Here is a 26,512-nt window from a genome sequence, read left to right as displayed (position 1 = left end):
AGACTGGGGTGGCTCACTCCCACGGGTGGTTCTCCATGGCACTTTACAGTAGTGAAAGCTTCTCCCACATTTGTCTCTTATTTCTGAATGCACAGGAATATTTGAAATTTGGTCAATTTATTTAGTGAAAAGACCGTGGACTTTGGAATCTGCAAGACTGGATTCAAATACTGGCTTCTCTCTCTATGGCTTTAGGCTGGTTCCTCACTTCACTGAGCCTTAGTGTTCTTTCTTATCTTTAAAGAGGTATCAATCAATCAATCAATATCTATTACCCACACATAATTCTCTATAATCACCCCAAAACTTTGTGACAAGCACTCATGAGTCAGTGGGTCAACTGTGTGGTTCTTTGATTTGGACTAGGCTAAGATCTCCAGCACATTCTGTTAGCCAAAGCAAGTCATAAAGGCCAGCCCAGATTCAGGTTGGAGAGGTAGACTCCATCTCTTCATGGGAAGAGCTACAAAAAGGTGTGGATAATAGGAAGGAATGAATTGTGGCCATCTTGCATCCTACCACACTATGTTATACTAATAAATGTAATAATACATGGAGAGGGCCGCTATTACATTATGTATCCATTCAGAAAACATTTGCTAGTGCCTATTCTGTGTGCAATTGCAACAGTTGATGCTGTATGTAATGTAGACTGCCTCTCTAGCCACAGGAAACACACAATTTTAGTAGGGAAGCCTGCGAAAGCAATTGTTAGTTTAGCTTACAAACCGTAACGCGTCTTAAGAGAAGACTAGATGAAACACCTTGGGACCTCAGAAGAGGAAGAGATTGAACTAAGGGGTTCTGGGAAGGGATTCTTGACCCAACTTAGGCTCTGCATAATGTTTCCCTCTATTTAATTTTAATTATTGATCTCCTTAGGCTATCAACAATGACATGGCACAGGAAACCCAGTCCAGATGGGCAAAAGCATTTTAAACTGGAGCAATTTGAGGCAAATTAAGTATTTGAAAATTGCCAGCCATCTAGATCTTCCACGCCTAGGCTAGCTAATACGGCTGAAACAGAACCATCTTACTATCTTGTAGGATAATAGTAATCCTCCTAAATTTACCTCTCTGATTAAAATAATTTCCACCAATCCAAGAGTCCCTCAATTCCATTATCTTAAACACTTCGTTTCCAGGGCCAACCAGAAGGTAGAAATTACACTTTCAATAGGTCTTTTTTTCTGAAAATAGTTCTTTTTAAAAATTTTACTCCTCACTCTTTGGAACTTTGAAATGATTGAATTAACAATGTGGGAGGAAATTAAGAAAAAAGAAAACAACAACAAAAAACCTTACAACTGGGGAAGAGTCTTCACCAGGCATGTAATAAAGAGTCTGCTTGGAGCCAGGGCCGGGTGAGGGAAGATGACTGCTACCTTCTCCTGGCAGTTGACAACATGCCAGGGGACCTTAGGCAAGTTCCCTGACTGAGTCTGGGTTTCTTCAGCTCCAACCAGGGTATGATTATCTCAGGCCTTGATCCTTTACATGTGGAGTCATGAGCTCATGTCTGTTCTGTGTACAGACTTTCTTAAAATGAAGAGTGCTACCTAAACACAAGGTATCTGTGTTACTGTAAGGTGCTTGGAATCTTAATAGCTTTTTCAACTGCATCCTAAGTGGGCTTCTCTTTGTGAATGCTTTAAGTGGCTGAGAATCAAAGCTGAAAAGGGTTTTGTTTCTTTCTCCTTCTATGTCTAGGATAGGATGACTGCATAGGTTTAGTGTCCCCAACTTACCCATTTGGGAGGGAGTTCCACAAACAGAATTCCCAGCCATTGAGATCCTGTGTAACGTAGATACTGGTTGAGGCAATATTGTTTCGTTCTTTACAGGATGATAATTTTGCTCCTAAAAGAGCAGTTGGCTGAATCATTGGTCAACCAATTAAGAGAAGCTTCAAGTTAAATAAAAGTACTTGGCTTTGGAAGTCGTTCGACAGGTACTAGTTTTGTTCTTGATTAATACACATTGAGCTGTCTCAATATTGAAATTGCTGACCACTTTGGAATTTTACAATAGATATGAGATAAAGTTTAGTCTGCCAATTCCCTTTCCTCTCTATTCTTAAATTGTATTAAGTTTATCAGTTTAGTTAAACCTTTCTGTGTTTTTCATTTTTTTGCAGGCATATCATAATTTGAGTTTCTCTAAACCGGTGGTTTATAGAAGACTAGTGCCAGGGTGGTTATGTATGACTCACTTAGGGAGATTTGGTAGTGTAGGAATAGGGGTCCCAGAATCTGGATTTGTTTAACATGCTCCCCAACTGGGTTTGGAATCAGTACATTAAATGCCCTTCAAGCTATATCTATGGTAAGCAAAAAGAAATTTCACTGAATAATGATAACTGCTACTTTACCTTTTGCTGGGCGCTGAACTCATGTCTGAATATTTTCCTAGTTAATCCTCATCACAGTCCAGTGAGGTCATTACTCTTATGCCCACTTTATGAATGAAGACCTGAAGTTTAAAGATATGAAGTAATTTGCCCAAGGTCATAAGCTAGTATGTGACGGAGCTGGGATTTAAACATGTCTGACTCTCAGGCAATGTAACACCTTTCATCCCTGTGCTGTGCACCCTCCCATCTGGCCTCTTCAGGATCATGTAGAGACCGGGTGGGGTACAAAGACGGAATCCTTGCCCTCAAGAAGTCAACTGTCTAATCAGAATGATAGGAAGACCACTTACTCACTGATGGTCAAAGGATGCATACAGCATAGAATTAAGTGCAGTAGAAAATTAAGAGTAATTCCAGCTATTTTTTTTGTCTTTTCAACAAAAAACTGAATATCACTGAATTAGCAGATTTGTTTTCCTGTTGAATTGCATGATTGTATTGCTGTGACTTAAACATAGAAATAACCTATTTAAGGTTCAAACATGATGGGGTGGCTCAGTGGGTTAAGCATCTGCCTTCAGTGCAGGTCATGATTCCAGTGTCCTGGGAAAGAAGCCCTGATGTTGGGTCCCTGCTGAGCAGGGAGCCTGCTTCCTCCCTTTCCCTTTGCCTCTCCCCTCCGCTCATGCCCTCTCTCAAATAAATAAATAAAATCTTTTTTTTTTAAATTTCAAGCATGAGAAAGGTTTTATTGATGTCGATGTTATATTATTTCAAGGAGATGAAATTTGTGCATGAAACCTTCTGGTTTATGTATTCTGTTTCCTCACTGGTCTGGCTGGAGCAGAAGTCATTTAACCCGTGCATAGTAGCATGTTGAATGGACATTATTTTCTCTTTCCAGAGCCAACTGTAAATTAGAAAGCTAAAAGGAGCTGAAAATTTGGAACCTCTTAGGGTCAGACTAACCCTCCATTCCCAGCAGATATTTACATTGCTAAGAAGAGAAAAGCACATAGAACCCCGTACTGGTCAAAGAATTGATTTAGGAAGTGTGCAGGGCTAAAGTCAAATCACTAGACTTGGGAGAAGCATTTTCTGCTTCTAGTAGAAGCCTTCTTTTATTTTTTTTAAGATTTTATTTATTTATTCATGAGACACACACACACACACACACACACAGAGAGAGAGAGAGAGAGAGAGAGAGAGAGGCAGAGACACAGGCAGAGGGAGAAGCAGGCTCCATGTAGGGAGCCTGATGTGGGACTTGATCCGGGTCTCCAGGATCACACCCCAGGTTGAAGGCAGCGCTAAACCACTGAGCCACCAGGGATCCCCAAAGCCTTCTTCTAGTAGCCAAGTCCTGCAGGCAAATGAAGTGATGTGTTTATGGCAGGTGGGACCCACCCAGTGTAGAGTTCTTAGCTCCTTATTCACTTTTTGAGAAAGATAAAATCCAGTTTTATTCAAAGGAGGAAATTTGATTATCCAGGTTCCTTGTGTCCATCTAAACATCTGGCTCTCCATAAACCATGTAAGGTTTGTCACCAACGTTTTTGGTCAGGACAGGATCCTTCAAGACTGCTAGTTCCATTTTCCCCCTACTCCTACTTCCACCACACATACACAGCATTTATCATACAATCTTTTAATTCTTTGTTTACTTCTCTGTGCTTCTACCACACAGTGAGCTCCATGAAATAAGAAATAGACTTAATTTTGTTCATTAGGTCCTTATCACCTAGCTAGCACTGAGCTGATCAGAAACAGAGTAGGTGCTCAATAAATTTTTATTGAGCATTGAATGAGTGATTCAGTGAACAAACAAATATATCAAACTCTGGGTGAAAGTAAAGAGTTTTTGAAGAAATTCTTAGTGGCCTTCTGTTTTTTTGAACTATATGCTTAATCCCCTTTGGGGATCCCCCAGCATAATTTAACTTTGTTCCCATTGTGTGTGGAACTTAACCAAGATTTCATTTGTTTTGCAAGAGTCAAGAGTCATGGCATTGGAATAGGAAAGCATCTTTCTTGGGTCTCTTTTTTCTTCTGAGTGACAGTTGTTTTTGAATTGACCAGAGACAACTATAGGGTAATAGATTTTTATTACAAAATTGATTATAGAATATGAAAGTTCGCATGGGCCATACAAAGGGAAGGATTAAATGGCAAATCTCCGAAGACAGATAGATGACACAGCAGGGAAGAAGGAAAAATGGCCAGAAGGCACTTTTGAGGGGGAAAAGCCTATAAGGAAGAGCAGTGAAGCAGAAACCAGAAGAAACAGTGCAGTTTGTTGACATTGGGAATCTGACATTGACAGATTCAGTGCAACACCTGAAAAAAAAACAAAATGAAACCTACATAGAGATAGGACCAATTTCTGAGCTAAGCATTTCGCAGCATGCTTCATCCTTTTTTTTTTTTTTCTTAACTCTCTTTGCCAGCGTGCTCTGAAGCCCTAAATAAACTAATTCTTTTGTTCTACTAAGTATCCTTTGAGTCAAGTGGCACCATGGGTGAATGAGGGAGTGCCAACTTTGGGGATCCATTTACTTCAACTTCTTCTTGAGGAAGATCAGAGTTTGAGCCATTTTGAAATTTCTCTTATGACTTTGCATTGATCCTAAGAAGATCCGGCCTGCCCAGAAATTAGCTGAGATACTCCTTTTTTGTCTTTAAGAAAAAAACAAAAACAATTAGAAGGCTCTGGATTTTGAAATGACCATTTGTTTACTTGTTGGAAAAAGTTGATAATGTGTAACTGAGGGTGACCATTATTGAGTTATTTGCTCTGCCACTAATGTGCCATGGTATTTCCAATACCCAGACCTCCTCTCAGAGTGGGACAGTCTTTGCCACCCACTGATCTTTTGGGTTCCTCGTCCCCAAACTGGACAACATACCTTCCTCAATGCTACCTTGGAACTCTCTATTTTTTACCTCTGTTGTACTTCTAATCACATATTTATTTTTAGAATCAAGGCTTATCTAACATTCTAAACACATTTTCCAGTTTATTTCCTTGTTACTGCTTCTTGCATACAACTCTTTCCTTCTAGATTCACCTTCCTTCTTACTGAAATAGCGCAAAAGGCAGTGAGTAGATTTATAATAGTTTTATTTTTAATAGCCAGAAAATGGAAATAACCAAACATCCAGGTTAAACAGAGTGTGGTACATCCATACTATGGAATACTACTCAGCCATGAGAAAGAATAAGCCATTGATACATGTGGCAAATTGGGTGGATCTCAAGGGCATTGTAGGAGTCTATTTATATATTATTCTTAAAACAACAGAAGTATAGAGGTGGAGAATAGATCAGTGAGTGTCACGTGTTAGCAGTGGTTGGGAGGAGGGTGATGGGTGTGACTATAATGGGATAGCATGAAGGAGATCTTGGTGGTGATGACAGTTCTTGATCTTGATTACAGAGGTGGCTAGATGAAGCTACAAATGACAAAATGACAGAACTTGACATGTGCTCAGTAACAATGTCAAATTCATCATTTTGATGCTGTACTATGATTATATAAGCTGTAATCATGGAGAGAAACTGGGTGAAAGGTACATTGGACTTCTCTGGTCTTTACACACCCTTTGATTTATTGAAGAGATGTGCCCTCCACCCCTTCCCAATTCCTAGACTATAGGAATTTAGCAGCTTTTCTGGGCCATTGGAGTAAGTGTTTTTTCAGCTCCTTCCCACAGATGGGGATGTTCTCCCAGGCTCTAGTAAAGGCGTTAAGCAAGAACCCAGATATCTTTCTGGCCACATTTTTGGCTTTCAAGTGAACATTGAAACTGAGCCCCCAGCCCAGAGGGTCTATATTTTCAAGGCACCTTCTGAATCATCTTCCATTTACTGTTCTCTTCTTTTTTGGCACCTGAGAATTTCTTTCCATTCAATCTCAGCTATGCATTATATATTGTTTTGTGATATTTTATTCAGTACTCTGGGGTGTTTGTAGCCTCGTTGGGGTGGGGTGGGTGGGAGGAATGACTCATGGGACGAAGAGCCTATTTCTATCAGTTTCTGTTGTTACCCTATCACACTGTTTATAATTGTGTTTCTGTACTCTCCCACTGGACTGTGAGTTCTTGAAAATGTCAAGGACCAGGACATGCTTTTTCATCCCAGTTCTTATACATAGAAAGGGCTAATACATATGTGTATTGAATGAATGAATAAGTTGAGTGAGTGAGTGGGTGGGTGACTCTGTAGAGTTCCATGGAAGAGAATCCAAGTATGATAGTTTTTAAGTAAGATAGTTTTCAAGATTATTGCTATTGACTGTAAAGAACATGTGTATTATTGTGGTGCTTTGTGTAGCATAATTCCTTTAAATACAAGAAGTGCATGTGGTCTATAATATTAATTTAGCAGACTTGGAAATAGTATGTCCAAATTAAAGCAAGGCATTTAATGGTGATTCCTCCAGAAGTATTTCCTCCCCTCCCTTTGTGTCCTTCACTATCCTTTTTGGGTTTTAGAACTAGGAAACCAGGCATTAATAGGGAGGAAATGTGTCATTTCAGGTACTGGTTCTCAAACTATATTCTGCGTAGCTTAGAGTTAGTTCACAGGGATCCTCTGGGGCTGAAGGGGGCTTAAGCCAGAGAGCAAGCAGATACACCTTTCAGCATACCCCTGCCCCCTGATCTTAGTACAGTTGGAGATGCACTGGTTCTACTGTCAGACTTCCCTGCCCAGGTGGATCAGAATTCCTCCCCCTATTCCAACAACCTGAGTAGGCAAGTGCCTTCATGTGTCTGCTTCAGGTTCTTCAATTTGAGAATGGAGATAGTAATGGCACCTAATGATGGACTTGTGGACAAGATCTCCAAGCCCCTCACATTAAGAAAACCTGGACTCCCCCCGTTTTTTTAACATTTCCCTCTACATAAAAATATGAATAATACCACAAATTTTGGTATGTGTAAAAATTTTTTTCAGCAAGTTAATGGCTTGCCAACCTGCATAGTAATTATGCTATTTACAAAGTCATTACAGGTTTTATTTTAAAAACATGGTTTCATAGTGCTGTGCAGGTCGTGTGGTTGGGAATGTGGTTTAATGTGGCAGGATCATGCCTTCTTTTCTCTCTGTGACTGTACCGATAACTTCATTTAAAGATTATATCAGAAGTCCCAATTTGAGGGCCTTAAGGATTATAGGTTTGTCGTGAACCCTGAGCATAGTAATTCTCCAGTCCTGACTGTCTCACATAGGGTGAGAAAGTCTCTAACTTATATCTCTTCTCAGTAAGTTAAGTCCCCAGAGTGGAGGGGCCACTCATTCAGGATCCCAGATGCTCTGTAAACCCAGAGCAGGAGCAAAGCCCTGGCTGATAAACCACCTTGCACTGTTAGAGAATGTCGCCTGCCCAACTGTCAACTTTCCCAAACAGGTAATTTTGTGGAAGGTAACCTATGACTAAAGGTAACTTAGGGCTACATGGGCTTTTCTTCCACTGAGGCACTGGAAATAGGAAGGAACCATGGCAGAGAGCCATCACCAAACAGTATCTAGAATGACACTGTGTACCCACGAACTTGAAGTCATCAGCCCGCCCACCTCCTTTCTACTCTCCCCTGGCCCCTGTTGACCGTGAGCAGAGAAGTGTACTCATTTTGTGTGACTGACCCTAGCTGTTTGAAAATGCCCAGTGTGTCTCTCTGAACTCCTTTTAAGGATACAGGTCACAACTTAGGGGCACAGACAGAAGCGAATGGAGCACAGAGAGAAAGCATGCATTTATTTCTAAGCCATTTCTAAGGCCTAGCTCTATTTAGGACTTCTGTGATTTTCGCCAGGTCACCCAACTGCTGTGGGCCTCACTTTCTTCATCTGTAAAATGAGACTATATATACCAAATTAGAAGCTTATTTTTTTTAATTTTAAAAATGTTATTATTTATTTATTTATTTAATAAAGCATTGGACCCTTTTCCATGATATCTGATAGGTGAAACAGAAAAATGGGAAATTGTTCCTGTAGCAAGAGGGTCTAAAGTCCTGTCCTCCTGTCCTCTCTCTCCCCCTGTATCTTCTAATGTTGCTCTGTAAAGATACCCCCACTAAATCCTGTGGACGCAAAAAAAAAAAAAAGCAGAGTTATATCTAGTGTATATCCAGATGTAACATTCTGGGACCCAGTGCCTCCAGTCATGAAGGACACTGGGGTAGCCATTTGTCCCCTCATACTTGGCCTTTGTGACCACTGGGCTGGCCACCGATGTCCTGAATATGCTGGTTTATGTCTGTGTAACCTCACGTATCCCTGGATCAGGATACAGGATGTGGCATGGCTGGGTGCTTCTTGCAAGAGCCTCTACATCCTGTGAACGTTGAGTCTCTACCTGCCAACTGCTGAGATGAACCAGTAATCCTTTCAGAGAGCACAGGCTTTTATCAATTAGGAGGATTCAAGGCTGATTTTTTTTTCCTTTCCTCCAAATAACACTCCCACTGTTCAGACTTAAATACCAAAACCTTATGGTTTGCAGAATCAGTGCCAAGAAGTCAATCATCAGTGAAACTGCAAAGATAATAGCTCCTATTGATCAAATCGGGAGAAGAATGGTTTGCCCTCCTGCAGAGGTCAGGGAAGATAAGGGCTGGAGTTTTCTAAAACATGCTTGATTTGCTTAAATTGGATAAAAATACATAAAAGCACTTAAGTTCTTAAGAGAACTGGTGACCAATTTGGGAAAACCTCACAAAAATGAAAAGATTGGCTTAGTTTAGTAAGGCATGAGAAATAGAGTCTTTCTGAAAAGTATGGAGAATGTTATTTCAAACCTAGACAGTGACATAGCAGCTAACAGGAATATGTCTGCCTAGAGGATGGCTATTATCTGCCTTAGTAGACAGAGAAGAAGTCACAAAAGAGCTTGAGTGTCCACTCTGAGCTGGACAGTATGCAGGACCTTTTTGGACCATAATCTAATGTAACCCTTACCACAGTCCTGTGAGGTGGCTTTTATTGTCTCCATTTTACAGACAAGAAAATAGAGGTCAAAATATGTTAAGTAACTTGTTCATGATCATAAAATCAGTATTTTAATCTAGGTACGTGTTTCTATTAAGTATTCTACTATCTCCCAGTTGGCACATATTAATTTGCTCTTACCACAGTAATTTTACACAAAGAAAAGTTGCTAGTCAGGTACTAAATGTACTTGGAAATATCTCACCTTTTGCCATGTTGAGGAGGTAGGAAAGAAGCCACAACCACTGGAGATCCTGCATGGTCAAGGCTGGTGGTTATGTCTCTCTCTAAAGCTGCTACTGATCTTGGACTCCATAGAGCACAAGTTGAGAAGTACTGAATTTTTCTCACCTAAAGGCCAACCTTCCTTTTGGGCGAGGGGGAGCTTATTAAACATCATTTCTTTGTGGAGAGGGAGTTACTACTGTTAAACTTTTCACATAAAATAATCAGCCTTTCTTTTTAAAAAATGTGGCCTTGGAAGTTAATTTTTTCAGGGAGGTTATTCATATTTTAAGATATTTTATCTGTTTTTATTATCATTTTATCTGAAAAGCTGAACATGTGGTTATCTAAAGGAATAGATCTTGAGGCTGAGAATGAAATTCCTCAGAATCATCACAATCACTTAATAAGCTTGTGAATTGAAATTATCTTTGCCATAGTCCAAGAGCCGAGTAGTAATTAGTGTCTAGGGACACATGGGGAACAATTTTACTGTTAGCAGTGCCAAGAATCTATTCATTTGTCATCGGTCCCAAATTATATTTAATCAGCAACTCAAACTCAGGTTAGAAAAACCAAGTGACATAGAGCTAACTTTCTATAAAATTAATACTGTAAAATGAAACCTATATTTCTGGCAGTTTAACTGTGAGCAGCAGTAAGATGACGCTTTGAAAATGTTGAATGTAAATACTGTCAAGGTCTGTCTTAATCCCACCACTTCCCCACCTTTTGCTTCCTTGCCTGAAATGCTGCCCTGGCTGCCATGCTTCTATTCCCAAGCTCCCTGAAATCTGGGTATTGGAGGGCTTCATGAGCCCTTTATACGATGAACCACAGTAGTCCATAATATTGCAAACAAGGGGCCATTATTCAAAGAGCCCAAGTGGGTGGCAGCAGGATTGGGGTTAGATTGGAGCTGTGGTTGGAGTCATTCATGGGGGCCCCCAATTGTAGACAATTAGATCTTCCTCATGAAATCACTTGCATGAAATACTCATTCCTAGGACAAGTTGTTAATACCATGCAGAAGCACTGCCTTCTCTTGTGGTTTCGGGTTAAGCATTTTTCCTACTTGGAATACTTTTTTCTTTTTCACTTCATACTTTGAATCTTATGTGCTTTAACGTTCCTGCCATACTGCCCATCTGACTTCAGGTCCCCTTAAAAGAATCTATGTTGTTTTTAGCTCACAACATAGGAGGGGACTGGGGCCATTTGGGTTGGAGAGGGCGTGTATGGTTTGTCTACTTTCTTTCCCACTGCTACTTGGACAGGGAAAGAGGCAAACCAAGGAGGTCTGCACAAACCAAACAACTCTTTTGTCTCTGCTGTATGTGACAGGTTGATCAGAGGCCCCGTAGACAAACTAGAAGTGAGTCTTTGCAAGGTCTCAGTGGGTAAACATCCTGTTCTTGGTAAAGCTCACTGACTATGGTGTGTGGCTACTATGGCCAAGTGGCAGCCAAGCCCCATCAGTAAATAAGGAAATGTTAGAAAGTGTGCTTATCTAGGTAAAAAGGTGAAGTCATAGAGAGGTAAGATGAAAAACAAATCAGGTTCCACAGATTTGAGTACCAGGTAGCATGAGCTACTAGGAGATGTGTGGACAATAGACAGACCTGAATTTGAACTGCAGTTCTTCCACTTACTAAAAACTTCACCTTGCATTTCAGATCCATTTTTAGTGGCTACCTAGAGCACTATGTTGAAAAGACTCTAAGGCAGATCCCAGATTTAATAAGGAAAAAGGACCATAATTGTTTAATGATGTCTGCACCAGATTGAAGGAAGGGGAATTGACAGCATGGGTACCATATATCTTTTTTCTTTTAAAAAAAAAGATTTTATTTATTTATTTTGAGAGACAGAAAGCATGAACTGGGTGAGGCAAAGAGGGAGAAGGAGAGGGATAAGCAGACTTCCTGCTGAGTCCCAAGACTCAGTTCCAAGGGGCTCAATCCCAAAACCTTGAGATCATGATCTGAGCCAAAGTCAGACAGACACTTAACTGACTGAGCCACCCAGGTGCTCCTGGGTGCCGTATATCTTAATGTCATTGGTTCTGAGTTCTCTGAGATCCTGCTCAGTACTAATGTTCTGTAATACACCGTGTGTGTGTGTGTGTGTGTGTGTGTGTGTGTGTGTGTAGATACGGCCTAAGGGGAGGTTAGTGAAACCCCATTAAAATGTACTTGTAGGATGGTGTCGTGGCTTAAAATTTCAAAAACAAGAACAAAAACATCATTTGGGTATTACAGTCTATTACTGAAGAGTTTAAAAATTTTTAAATTTTGATAGTGCATTGATTTGTATGTTTGCTTTAATTTATGGTGGTTTTGAAAATTGCCTTTAAGTTTAGTTACCTCAATTAACTCTCATATTCAAACAGTTAGCTTTCATTTGTCTTAACTATAAGTTTCAATGTAAAGAAATAGATTTCTCTATTAATAGAAACCCTATCAATTCACAAATACAATAAATAAAACAGTAGCAAGAACAATTTAGCTCTCATTTTTCATGGAAAGACTATTGAATATATTAGTCTAGGAGTAGTCCTCTCACAAGAAAAAGCAGAGTCTATGTTTGATAATGTCTGGTCATTTCTCTAGGTTTGTTTTTTTGTTACTGAAATATTTGTATTTTAACTTTCAAGCCCTTGTTTTAAAGAAAAACCCTTTCAATCTGGCCTACAGATTGTTCATCTGGATAGCCTCTGTAATGCAGGCGCCTCTGGCAAGCAGAGCAGCCATTCCGGCTTAATAAGCTATGGGATTGCAGTGGTCTCTCTGAAAAGGCAGGGCCTTTGGAAATCTCCTGTAATGCTTCTAACAGCCCATAAGTTACTTATATATTTAATATCACCCTTGTCTTTCTCCCCTTCCTTCTTTTTCTTTCCAGAAACAGAGTTGTCAGTCACTGCTGAGTTAGTGCCTACCTCATCGTGGAACATTTCAAGTGAACTCGACAAAGGTACAAAATGGGGATGCATAGGGGAGGTGGAGGCATGGGGGAGGTGGCGTGAGTGAAACTCCATTTTTAATCCTGGCATGGCCTTCTTTGAAATCAGCTGCTTTTTAGATCATTAGAAGGAGGCGGGGGCCAAAATAAATCCCTTGCTTACTTTGTGATTATTTAACATTTAATTACTTGGAATTCTATTATTTCTGGAGAACTTCCCCCCCCCCCCCTTCTTTCCTTTCCCTTCTTCCTCTAAAATGTTCCATATGGCAAAAATGCTTCAAGATGTGAAATAGGGTTGTTTCTGACCTTCCTGACACTGCATCTAGTGGATCTTATTTAGGGGATTTGATTCCGCCTGAGCCAGGATTGATCAGAGCTGTTTGCTGGGTGACCTTTTACAGTGACTATTTGATGTGCTTGCAGGGTTCAGGGCAGAGTATTTGGAATGTTTGTAATTGCCTGTGCGTACAGATGGCGGCTTCCTGTGCGCACGTGGGGAACAGGTTCCTGCTATGAAGTTGTTGTAGTATTAATTAAGCTCCACCATATGCTAAGCACTGGCCACTCGATTGGGATCCTCTGTCTGGGAATGGTAAATCAGAACACGTTCAAAGCCCCTACAGCCTGGCTCATCCTACCCTTCCAGGCTTATTTCTCTTTAGTCCCCTTAACGTCCCTTTATGCATCTCCAGTGAAATTTCTATTTCTTCTTCTATACCCCATGCTTTTCTTCCTCTCTGCTTTGGCCAGAGCTATTCTTTCCACCTGAATCACTCCTTTTTTCTTTGCCAGTAACCATTCTCTCCCTTCTGCATGCCACAAATTACTTATCCTTCCAGACCAAGAATGAATTCTATATTAGCCACAGTCTTATCTAATCCCTGAGCAGGAAGTGGCCTTTCCTTCTTTGGAACTCCCATAGCCCTTTTCCCTGTTCTCTTAGTATTTTCTGTGTTATATCATGGTGATTTATATACCTGTCTATCTCATTCTTAAGCCTGAAAGTTCCTTGTAAATGAAATTCTGTTTTATTCTTGTCCTCTTTCTTTTTCTTTGTCTCCATCACAAAATCTAGCACCAACTCCTGTTCTTAGGAAATCCTCAGTAAGTATGTGTGAAACAATGAGTCACAACTTATCTCAGGCCATACATATGGATGGGCACATCTGTCTATATATGTGCAAATTCATTAAACTTACTGAATTTCTGCTTTAGTTAGGCATGATTCTAGGTTCTGGGAGTATAGTGATAAAAGCTCAAAAATCATTGTCTTTTATATCAGATGCCTTTTATAATCAGCTCTCTTTGTTAGCTCATGTGTTCACTGGGAGTTGTATTTAATCTCTGAAGAGAGAAAACCTTACAGAACAGTAATTGGCAAGGTTATGTTGATGGTTGTAGACTTTATTATTTTTTTAAGATTTTATTTATTTATTCATGAGAGACACACAGAGAGAGGCAGAGACATAGGCATAGGGAGAAGCAGGGAGCCCAACGTGGGACTCTGGGATCATGCCCTGAGTTGAAGGCAAATGCTCAACCACCAAGCCACCCAGGCATCCCGGTTGTAGACTTTATTAGGCATCTTAGAGTGGTGGGATGAAGTGAGCTATCTTTTCACCTTAAAAAAAAAAAAAAGGACATTTGGAATAATTTTCTCTTGTCAAATTTATTTTGGACATTCTTTTTTTCTAGTTTAGGATTTAAAAGAGACTGTATGGTATTTCTCTGTCCAGCACCAGTACAATGCCTAGGAGTCAGTAGATTTTCAACAAATACTTATGATTTTTTTTTAATGTGAAAGAAGACATAGAGCACACTAAATGTCAACTCGGTCCCCCCTCTATAACAAGCACTTTACTAGGTGCTTTCAAGAATGTGAACATAATTGGCAAGCTCCTGTGGCACCAACAGTAAAAATTATATCATTATTGTTTGATCAGGTTCCAGTTATGGCTATAAGAGGTCATCAGTTATGTACTAAAAAGTTAGCAGAACCACCAGTCAAGAACCTAGGCTGCCAGACTTTGAATTTCTACCAGACCAACACTGTAATTAGCAGTGAGTGTCCTTCAGGAAAGTAGTAGTGTCAATAGTTGTGAACCTCTTGCTAAAATGCTGGACTTAGGCAGGCCCCAAATTTTTGTTTGTTCAGCATGGCCTTCCAGAGGGCATGGGTGACTTTCCAGGGATTCTTGGTGTCATATTTCTCTAGAAGATATTTAGTATATGGTCTTTCATTCCCATCTAGAATCAGAAAGAAAGCTGATTAATTCTTTCATTCATTGATCAAATCTTTTTGGCTTCCTACTCTGGTCTGGGCACTGTCTGAAAAATTAGTATTGAAAGATGAATTAGACAAAGACCTCCATCTTCCATGAACACAGAGCCAGGTGGAAAAGACTGGTATCTAAATGTATAATCAAAGCCTTCTGGTCAATTTGATAGATTGGGCTGTCAAGGGACATTCCCCTCTAATTGCTGGTGGAAATACAGAATGAAAAGAAAAAATCATTGACAGGCTGGCACACAAAAAAGGAGAAATCTCCAGGTGCCAGAAGAGCAAGCTCAGTAGTAGAGCAATGATCAACAAAAAGGAATTAAACAAAAGGTTTTATAAAAAATATAGGAAATGTGTATGGTTCTCAGGGGCTAGAGTTTCAATATCCCATGGGGATGAGAACTGAGGCCATAGGAAACAAACTTGCTGCCTAAACTGTCAGTGAGGAAAGACTGAACCAAGTGTGAAAGAAGGACAGTTCTACTGAGGATGTGGTGTGGAGGTCTATGAACTACCCTGGGCTGTTGGGGCCACCAATGGGAAATGCAAGCCCGAACCTGTACTATATGGGGCTTAGGGGTTGGAGTTCTTCTCATGTAGTACACAAGCTACAAACCAAGAATATAATGTAAAAACTTGGTCTGGAATTGATTAAACTCTGAAACTCTGACAGGGGACAACCAAAACCAGCTCACAAAATGTCTCAACATCCCAGTGCATGTGGCACCCTAACAAAAACAAAATTCTAAAAATCAAAACCACTAAATAACAACAGCAAATTCCTACTGATGTTGAGTTTACTTTTAAAAATTATAGTACAGGGCAGCCCTGGTGGCCCAGCAGTTTAGCGCTGCCTTCGGCCTGGGGTGTGATCCTGGAGACCCAGGATCGAGTCCCACGTCAGGCTCCCTGCATGCAGCCTGCTTCTCCCTCTGCCTGTGTCTCTGTCTCTGTCTCTGTCTCTCTCTGTGAGTCTGTCATTAATAAATAAATAAAAAATCTTTAAAAAATAAAATAAATAAAAATTATAGTACATGCAAGAGAGGAATAAAAGAGTGAGCAGACAAGACACACAGAAAAGGTCATACCTCAGAAACTAGACAATAGACCGATTTGAGAGAGAATATAGTGTGTGTGTGTGTGTGTGTGTGTGTGTTTCATGGGAAGAATAAATAAATAAAATGCCTCATGGTGAAGAGGAAATTAGAAACCATAGGGCAAGTATAGGATAATATGATAAAAAAGTAGGTTTTAAAAGAACTAAATAGAAATTCTAGAACTGAAAAGCAGTTATAGAAATTAGAAGCTCATCAAATGGGTCAAATAGTGGATGCATTCAGCTAAAGAGAAAAATGGTGAACTAGAAGATGGATTTGAGGGCATCCCAGGTGGCTCAGTGGTTTAGCACCGCCTTCGGCCCAGGGCCTGATCCTGGAGACCCAGGATCGAGTCCCATGTCAGGCTCCCTGCGTGGAGCCCGCTTCTCCCTCTGCCTTAGTCTCTGTGTCTCTCATGAATTTTTTAAAAAAAGAAGATGGATTTGAAATAACATAGTGGTTAAGAGAATGAACTCTGGGGCCAAGGTGACAAAGTTTGAACCCTGTATCTCTACCTACATTCTGTGTGGCTTTGGGCAAGGCACTCCACCTATCTGTGCTTTGGTCTTCTCACTTGTAAGATGAGATAACAAAAGTAATTACCTCATCTGGTTGTTGTGAAAATTGACCTGGCTAGAAAATCTGATAAACTAATTGGAGAGAAAGCAGTAACAGCTGTTGTGGGTTAATATGATTATTACTTTGGGCTTTATAGGAAAAAAAAGTCGTAGGCACTTTGGCAGGCTTGTAGGGAAAGCATATTTTAGAGATTTTAGATCTTGTTCAATCAGCCCATGTCCTCAGCTTTTCCATTCTGGCCTTCCACAAGTGCATGTTCACCCACACCAGTGCCACACTTTTTTTTTTTTTTAAGTTTTTATTTATTTATTCATGAGAGACACAAAAAGAGAGAGAGAGAGAGGCAGAGACACAGGCAGAGGGAGAAGCAGGCTCCAGGCAGGAAGCCCGACATGGGACTCGATCTCCGGTCTCCAGAATCACGCCCTGGGCCGAAGGCGGCACCAAACCACCAAGCCACCCAGGGATCCCCCAGCACCACTTCTTAGCTTGATAAGCAAGCTTCTCCCTGGTCTTACCTCTGCTGACTCCTCTCACCTCATCCCTAACCCCTGTACTTTATGCTCCATTTGTTTCAACAACCTGCCTCTAATTCCCTAAATGTACCACTCTGTTTCTAGTCTCTGCACCTTTGTTTATGCAGTTTCTTCAGACTGGATTGCATTGAACTTCCTTCTCCTCCTGGCTAACCCCTTTACTTAATATTGTCTGAAGCATTCCCTTAGTGCTCCTAATGGGAATAGTGCTGAATAAGATAGGCAGCATCCCTGCTTTGCTGACCTTGCATGAAAGAGAGAGAGAGAGAGAGAAAGAGAGAGAGAGAATGTATGAATCCATTTATCAGTCCCATTGACCATGCCATCTACGGTACCCTGAAATACTTCATATGTGGCGTATCACATCACCCCACATCTATCTTGATCAGAGTCCTTACCATGCTGTATTAAAATTACCTAGTTTGTGCCTGCTTTTTGAAGTTAGGGGTTCCCTTATCTATTGGCATGCTCTAATTGCCCAACATAATATCTGCTGTGTATAGTAGGAAACATGGTGCTAAATTGCTTGGGTTCATATCCCAGCTAATTAAATTCATAGCTGCTGCAAGTGAATATACCTGCTGTGTGCAAGGCACTGGGTAAACATGTTGCATGCATCATTCGAATTCATACCACCCTTTATGGTAGAATAGATAAGCAACTGAGGCTCATCAGGCTTAAAGGAGTTGGCTGAAGGGCTCTGGTGGTGAGTGGCAGTGCCAGGATTCCCACCAAGGCCTCCAGGCCCAGTTTAGGGATCCACTTTCAACGTGGCAGCTGATTACACCCCCTCCTATGCATTCCCCTTCCCTCCTTCTTGGGCCAAGTTTGTCAAAGGTAGAAGCAGTAAAATAAGCCCCATCAGTTGGTGTTCTTTAATGCCTTTCTCTTCACCCAGCTACTCTGTTCCACCCATCAACCCCACCCTGGTTCCCCAGACTCACTCAGGTCCTGTTTTTCTGTTAAATGAGTCCAGTCAGTGGCATTAAACAGTTACCTGTTTATCCTTTCCAACAGGAAATGAAATCTAAAAGAGACAAGGCCACCCGGGAAGAGCCGTTGAAAGCTACTATTGATGAGGCATGGGGGTAATTTCTGAAACAAATGCTTCAGAACTGAGTACCTTCTAAAATAAATGGATCTACGGGGGCCCCACCTCAGCTTCCCCATGGGGATTTTGGGATGGGGTGTGATGAGGGCCTCTTTCCCCTTCTTGCATTTTCAGTCACATGAGGTCTCAGAGGTTCTCTGTAGAAAGCCAAATGTTTCTTTTGGAGAAAGGACTGGAAATTGCACCCGTAGGTAGCAGAAAGGGAGGGAGCCTCCTACTTAAAAAAAATACTGAGGCTTGCTTCCAACTTCAAATAGTTCTCTGTGCTGACAGACTAGATCTGGGGGTATTTTTGTCCTGTTTTACTTCTCAAATGGAGACCTGGCTTTCTCTATGAAGCTTAGAGCTTTACACACAGTAGGGAAGTGTACAGTGTGATTCTTATGAGCATGAGTTCTGGAGTTACTATGACTCTGAGCTTCCTTTTACTCACCTCTGGAGTGAGGGCCTTTGAATCTATCACCTAAGACTTTTGCTGGCCAACAAACACGTCTCTAGTACCACTTGTGTATTGTGCCAAGGACATCTGCTTGCGTGGTCATAACAAACAGATAGATACATGCTGGCCTCGGTCCCTTAGCCTACCTCTTCCCTGAGAGCTTGCCTGTCAAGAACCATGACCAGGTTCTCTGGTTCAGGAGTGGTTGCTTCCTCTTGTCCCTTTTTTTCTGTTACTTGATTTGGCACTTAAAGAATCTGTTTAAATGATATTGACTGGCCTGTACACTTAGCCCAAATAGGGTAGCTGGATCCTTTACTTGTGCTCCTGGTTGTATGGATTTGGAGCAGTGGCAGTGGGTGAAGGAACAACATAAAGAAGGACTGGATCAGGAGTCTTGGTACTTGGCAGGCTAACGAACAGTCTTCCTAGGACTGGGGTCTTTGAAGTCTTATCCATTTAGTGTCCCATCTTCAAAACTGGTAGTTGGTGGGAAGAATTTCTGGTGGAACTCCTGGGGAAGCCTGTGATGTTTAAGACAGCACCATTTCAGTAGGTTTTGGGCAGGGAAACCTTCCTCTGCCCTCTGAGGTCCTTCTAGCTGGATTTAGAATCAAATTGACATGAGACAGATTAACAGGAGAAAAATCAAATTTAATAGGCATATGTATGGGAAATCCAACACAGACATGAGATTCCAAAAACAAGGCAGTAGGAAGCTTATCTGAGCTAAGGAGAGAGGTAGGGCCTGAGGATACAAAGAGGAGGAAGGCCATTATGCAGGAAGGTGACAGATGCTGGGAAAAATAAGGTTGCCCTATTATGCGGGTAAGTTTCTCAGCCTACTGGGAGTTTCTATTCATAGCTCTCTTCCAGTTTCAGGCTTTCCTTTCCAATGTAAATCTAGACATTGGGAATCAGGAAAAGGTTGAACTGTTCCTATATCTACTGGGTTTTGGTCACCTTTAACTCAAAATAATGGTCATGCCAAAGTGACCCATCCTGGGGCAGCCAGCCCTTGGCACCTACAGCCTCAAGCAACATCTTCCTCATCTGGTAATCACATTTTCTTCAAAGGGCAGATATCATCTTGCCACTTTCAACAACAGAAGCCCTTGGAGCCTCGGTAACTTCGTAGGAAGATGGGAGAAGGGATATCAGCTTGCAAGTGTCCCTAGAAGAGTTATGTAAAGTATGAAGCCCCATCCCAGTCTCCAGTACAAATGAGTACTAGCTTCTGGTAGCTCTTGTGCTTCCCACTCCTTCTTCTTCTTCTCAAGGGGAGGAAGTATGATCTGGTAAAGAGCACTTGAGAGGGAATGAAGATTCTAGTCCCAACTCAACCCCCCCACTAAGCCAGTGATCTGTCAGTTAAGTTTTGGGCCTCAGTATTCTCATCTGTCAAGAGGGAGGTACCAATCCTTGTTCTGGCTGCCCTCCTCAGTATGAGGCTCCAGTGGTGTGTGGTCTAGTACAGTTGCCACTAGATGCTCATGGCTATTGAACACTTTGGCCAGTCCAAAGTGAGATGTAGTGTAACTATAAAACACACACTGGATTTCAAAGGCTTGACATGATAAAAGAACTTGAAATATCCCATTAATAATTTTCCTATCAACTACATGTTGAAATGATCATTTCTCATGTATTGAATTAAGGGGAAATATATTTTAAAATTAATTTTACCCAATCCTTTTTAATGCTGCTACTAGACAACATAAAATTACACATGATGCTTGCATGTGTGGCTTGTGTTATATTTCTAGTCAAAGGTGCTGCTGTAATGAAACAACAGCTGGAATCTTAGGTAAATCTCCTAACCTGTGTTTCCTCCTTAGAGTATGAGATATTCTTGTGCCCATTCCAGCTTTAAAACTCTAAGAACTACTTTTTATGAAAAGAAACTTTTCTAAAACAGATCCTGTGTCTGTATATAATACTTTAAAATATCTAGGCATAAGGGATTATTGTTACTGATTATAATCTGATCATTAACTCAAAAAAGGTAATATTTTGAGTAATGTACTTTTTGTGGAGAAAAACTCTGCAGGTTAGAAATCTGAAGCATCGAGGGATTCTAATTTGATAATGGTTACCTGAAGGACAACAGCAGAATCACAGAGCAATGCAGGAATTGCAGATTTGGGGCAGTAGTTGAACACTTTCAAACAGGGCCCTATTACATATCCTGCATTGCCTCTCTCTCTCTCAAACCCAGTCTTACACTGTTCTCCTATGCTGGCTATGCACCCGATGCACTCGCTCCCTTTTAGGTTCCTCCAGCAAGCTAAGCTCTTTTCTTGACCAGGGGCATTTGATATGCTGTTCCTTCTACCCAGAATCCTCTTTCCCTTTTCAGATATTGGCATAGTTGTAATCCACTCAGGTAAATTATTCCTAACCATCCAAAGTTAGTCTCCACCGTTTGTTTTCTTTTCCTTTATAGGAATTAATAATAATAAAAAAATCTAGTCTAGTTCTGGAAGCACTACTGATAGGAAAGTAGAGGAGCTTCTTGCCAGCTCTGCTGTGTCTGCTTTATCCCTTGCTAATTGACAAGTCCTTGGTCCCTCTGGCTAGAACCCAGGGTAGAGCACATGATATAGAAATCAGTTACCCTTCAACCAAGCTGTGCTCTCTATAGGACTCTTGTTAATCTTCTTTACTTGATAAGCCTATTCGTTTTAGGGAAGGAACCTCCAAGATGAGGCCTATGGAATTCTGTCCTAAATTACAGGGAAAATGCCCCTATATGGTCAATCTAGCTTCTTCAGAGCCTGCTCAGAGGGGAGGGGCTTACTAGTGGGGCCCACCACAGGAGCAGAGGATCAGCTTCCCCACTCAATGGTCTTTCCAGCTCCAATTCTTGGCACCAATCCCTCTCATCAGCCCTCTTGTCTCCTCCTTCATGTGCTGCTGTCAGTAGGGCATTCAGCTTAGAGGGATGAGGCCCTAGGGTGTTCCACAAGAGGCCAATTTGGCTGTGTGAGGAGCACAGAGCTCCCTGCTCCCAGCAACCACCACCCAGTTGAGACAGAGGAGCAGTCAAACAAGCTTGGAAATGTTTATGCTCCTATCAGGATAGAGATTTATCTACTTCCCATCATGGGTCTCAGATTCCTTACTCCCTTGGTACCATTTTCAGTAGTTGCTGCCTAAGACCAGGCACAATCTTGGAGGCAGCAGAGAGTTTCTTGATTTGCTCAGGCCATCCTTTTCCTTTCCTGCACGTCTTTTAGTTTGGATTTAAACCTTCCTGCTGAACCTCCTGTTCACCCACTTTAGAAATGGCTTTGGAGTTTGGCCTCAAGAACTTTGTGGACTGAGGTCCTGCTCATAGAGGTCATAGGCCTTTCTAGTCCTGGGCCTATGGCTTTGGTCAAGCTTTGCTCAAAGACTCACAAGGACATTTGGACTTAGAAGTCTTTTGGCTAAGGGCAGGAGAAGAGAGATCATACAAAGTATGATCTGGCTCTCCCTCTGTTGGGAGAGGATATGGGTTTGAATTCGTTATCTGGCTCTCCCTCTACAGTCTGTAATTGAAGGGTTTAAAAGTTTTCCGGTGATTCCAACTTGCAACAAAGTTTGAGAACCATCATTTTCAAGTTCTTCCAGGCTAATCTGTACTGCAGTTGGCAACTTCCATAATAGTCTCTAACACGTGATTTATCCAGGTACAGAAGCTTGGAACTTTCTCCATTTCTGTCCTCAATTTTCTGGGGTAGTATAAAGAAGGAGTGGGTTTGGAGGGAGAAGTCCTTGGTGTATATTTAAGCTTTGTGGCCAACTCAGGTTCTTGAAAATTGAGCTTTAGTTTAGTGGGTTTTTTCTTCTTTTCTTCATCTCTTAACTAGGGAGAATACCAGTTTTCCACGATTGTTGTGAGTACTGAATGTGATGACATGTAAGAGGGTCAAGCTCAGGTTTCAGCCCTGATAAATAAATATAGTGATAGATACTGATATTAATATTGACAAAAAAAAATTTATGTCTGAATAACTTGGCATAACTCCATTACCTCTATATGGCCACCAGGAGTAATACCTCCTTACTTCATGAACTATTAAGAGCTACCATCTATTAAGAGCGTTTCACATGTCATAAGTCAAGTGAAGTGATTTACATGCATTGTCACACTTAATTGTCATAATAGTTCTAAGAGATAGTGTGTCCATTTTACAGGTGAGAAAAAATAAGCCTCTGAGAAATGTCATGGGCTGAATGGTGGCCCCCCTCAAAGATATGTCCATGTCCTGATCCCAAGAACCTATGAATTTTACCTTATTTGGAAAAAGGGTATTTGCAGATGTAAGTTAATTAGAATTTTGAGAAGGGATTATCTCACATTATCTGGGTGGGACCTACATGCCTACAGTTGTTCTCATAAGATAAAGGCTGAGGGAGATTTCATCCAAACCCACAGAGGAGAGGGTGTTGTGAAGACCAAGGTAAAGACTAGGGAGATATAGCCACAAGCCTGGGAATGTTGGGGCACCCACCAGAAACTGGAAGACCCAAGGATTGTACTCCCCCTAGAACTCCTAGAGGGATCATGGTTCTCCCTGATTTAGGACTTCTGGCCTCAGAATTTTAAGAATAAATTTTTGTTTACACCAAGTCTGTAGTAGTTTGTTATAGCAACATCAGGAAACTGATCAAAGCAATTTTAGCAGTTGGCCCAAAGTCCCATAGCAGGGAAGTCTAATTCAAACCCATATCCTTGACCAATATATTATATTGCTTCCAACTGAACTGATATTTGTGATAGGGAGTACCTGGGTGGCTCAATCAATTAAGCATCTGACTCTGGATTTCAGCCAAGGTCATGATCTCAGGATCATGACCTGGAGCCCTGCATTGGACGCTGCACTGAGTGTGGAACCTGCTTAAGATTCTCTCTCCTTGGGCAGCCTGGTGGCTCAGCAGTTTAGCGCCGCCTTCAGCCCAGGGCCTGATCCTGGAGACCCAGGATGGAGTCCCGCGTCGGGCTCCCTGCATGGAGCCTGCTTCTCCCTCTGCTTGTGTCTCTGCCTCTCTCTCTCCTCTCTGTGTATTCTCATGAATAAATAAATCTTTAAAAAAAAAAAAAAAGATTCTCTCTCCTTCTGCCCTACCCCTCACATGCACGCATGCTCTCGCTCTCTCTCTAAAAAAAGAAAAGAAAAGAAATTTGTAATAAAATGCCTTAGACTCATTTACTCGACAAATGTTTATTGAGTGCCTAGAGTGGACGAAGCCTCTACTGGGGGGTGGAAGATGCAGTAATGAACAAGACAGAAATAGTCAATAGCTCAGTGAAAGAGAGAGACTTTTAAGAATGAAGGTCACATGCACACATATACTAAAAATCATTTCATTTTAGCAGTGATGGGGCTTTAGAGGAGAAGTATGAAAGCATACTTGTATGAAAAGAGCCTGTGACCCTGGAACAAAGGATTCTCACATTCTCCCTGGCTAGGCCTTCCTAATAGCTATCCGAGGTAGAGGTCAGCCCTTCATTTTCTTGGCCTGTCTCCTGGGAACCTCCAAGCCTACAAATCCATGTCAGCCCTCCTGAAGTTAGTCTACCAACAGGGCAAGTCCCTTGCTAGGAGATGGACCCACAACAGGAGGAAGGCAGTGAGGCCTTCAGCAGGCAGTGAGCTCTGCAACCCATTACAGACATCATTATGAGGCAGTGGAGTGTGGGGAAACTGTTTTTAGACAAGGTTGGAAAATTTTGCATTCCTATGCCCGGCAAGATTTCCTGTAGGGCCATGAGAAGCTCACTAATCATCTCTTTAGTTCCAAGCGATATTACTTCAGGGCAGTTCCTGTCAAGGCCCCATGCTTAAATATCTCTTTGCCTGGGTTTATTCCATCAAATGCTTCATTTGTTTTGAAAAAAAAAAAGCACTTGGACTTAGCTGGTCCAGCAGCCTAGGAAGTTCAATTCACCACATGCCTCAGAGGGCTCCTAGCTCTGCGCCCAATTGCTACAACTAAGATGAACTTATTTTCTGACCGTTTTCTGCATATGATTCCATTTTATGTGGGCCCTAAGTCAGACTCGACCAAAGCCAGCCACTCTAATATGCTTGTGCAGAATTCAAAATGGCTTGCAAGAATTTTCTATTGGTCACCACTTGTCTTCTGAATTCAGGAAGCTGTGCTTTCCCAGGGAGCTTACCCAGATTTCTGATTTCAGGGTTTTTTCTCCAACATTTATATCCATTTATTCACTCAACAGATATTTATTGAGTGCCAACCATGTGCCAGGTACTGCACTAAAGACACAGTGGTAAAAACACAAAATTCCTCTCTCACGAACCTTACATTAGGTAGATTTAGCAAATCTGTGTGTGGAAAGTATCATTACATCTAATACTTCCTGAATGTCTGTTCAATCCCGGGTGCTGTGCTAGACACTTTAATCACAATATCATCCCATTTAATGTGCCATAAAAATCCTGTGAGGTAGGTACTCTTGTGTCCATTTTATAGCTGATAAAACAAGCTTACAGAGGTGCAGTGACTTGGCTAGTATATGGCAGACCCAGGATTCAAATCCAGGTTTTTATGACTACAAAGTCCATACTTTCAATGATTACCTAGTTCTATAATAACAACCCATGTTTATAGGGAGGAAAGAAAGAATGGGTTTATAAGCTTTTTAGCGTATAGAATATCTTTTCTGTAAGAGGATATTCTTAATCATCGAGTGATTTTTTTTAAATTTGTGTTTTCCCTCTAATTTCTATATTTTCTTCAGTAAATATCCTATACTCTTATAGTCAGATAAAATATAAGTAAAATACATAAGAAAATAAGAAGACTCATATATACCCCCAAAGAATTGAAAACAGGTACTCAAATCCAGGGACATGAATGTTCATAGAATCACTGTGTATAATAGCTAGGAGGTAGAAACGGCCCAAATATCCTGTATGTATGTATCCATACATACATAACGGCCCAAAAGTATGTATGTATGTATTCATACATACATACATACAATGGAATATTATTCAGCCATAAAAAGGCACAGTGTACTGATACATGCTACAATATTAATGGATGAACCTCAAAAATATTATACTGAGTAAAGGAAACAGATACAAAAAGTCCCCATGATCATTAAATGTACAGAGAGACAAAAAGTAGAGGTTGCCAGAGACTGGAGAGAGGAGAGATAGGGAGCAATTGCTTAATGGATATGGTGTTTCCTTTTGGGGTGACAGACATGTTTGTGGGCTAGAGAGAAGTGGTGGTTCCATGATACCCATAATGTCCTCAATGCCACTGAATGATTTATTTACTTTAAAATGGTTCATTTCATGTTATGTGAGTTTTGCCTAAATAAAACAAAAATAAGAAAACCCCAAATCAGTAAAATAGACACACAGATAAGCTTCTGTCATGCTCTTCTGTGGTACTGCTGGTCCTCTGAGGGCTACAGAGGTGGGTTTGACGTCTCAATCCTGAAAGTGTGTTTACTTACTGCTACTGCCCCTAACCTGAGTCTGAGCCCTGGCATGGCAACTAACTGATAAAGGAACCTTGCTTGGGCCAGTCACTTAACCTGAACTTCCGGGCCCTCTGTTGTCATGCAAGAGTAATAATGTCCACAGAGATCAATGTTACATCCCTTTTTTTTTTTTCAATGTTACATCCTAATATAAACCTTATCCCTAATATGATAAGGTTGTGCTCTGTAAGCTGAAGATTTGATCTGCATATGCTTTTCTAGTTTTTGTTTTTACATCAAGAACTGCTAAAAAAAAAAAAAAAAAGAACTGCTAGGTGATCTGAAATCCTCTCCAACTGCTTATCAGGCATGTGTGTTATAAGAACTAGGAAAATAGGCGGTGGAATCTTAGTAGTGTATGGTTTTAGAGACCTTAACTTTTTATTGCTGTTGATATTACTGTTTTCTATTTGTGGGTGTT

At 41.0% G+C, this 26,512-nt stretch overlaps 1 protein-coding gene across 1 annotated transcript in view; it reads left to right on the top strand.

The window, feature by feature from the left end:
- ROR1 (receptor tyrosine kinase like orphan receptor 1) overlaps positions 1–26,512 on the top strand; it is a 400,859-nt gene that overhangs the window by 206,816 nt on the left and 167,531 nt on the right. The window contains exon 2 of the mRNA XM_072730721.1: positions 12,479–12,550. Coding sequence (XP_072586822.1) covers positions 12,479–12,550 — 72 coding nt within the window. The remainder of the gene's footprint in view (positions 1–12,478; positions 12,551–26,512) is intronic.

This window comes from Vulpes vulpes, chromosome 12 (assembly GCF_048418805.1).
Source record: "Vulpes vulpes isolate BD-2025 chromosome 12, VulVul3, whole genome shotgun sequence".
In the NCBI taxonomy this organism is placed as follows: Eukaryota; Metazoa; Chordata; class Mammalia; order Carnivora; family Canidae; genus Vulpes; species Vulpes vulpes.
This window is presented reverse-complemented; position numbering and strand designations above follow the sequence as displayed.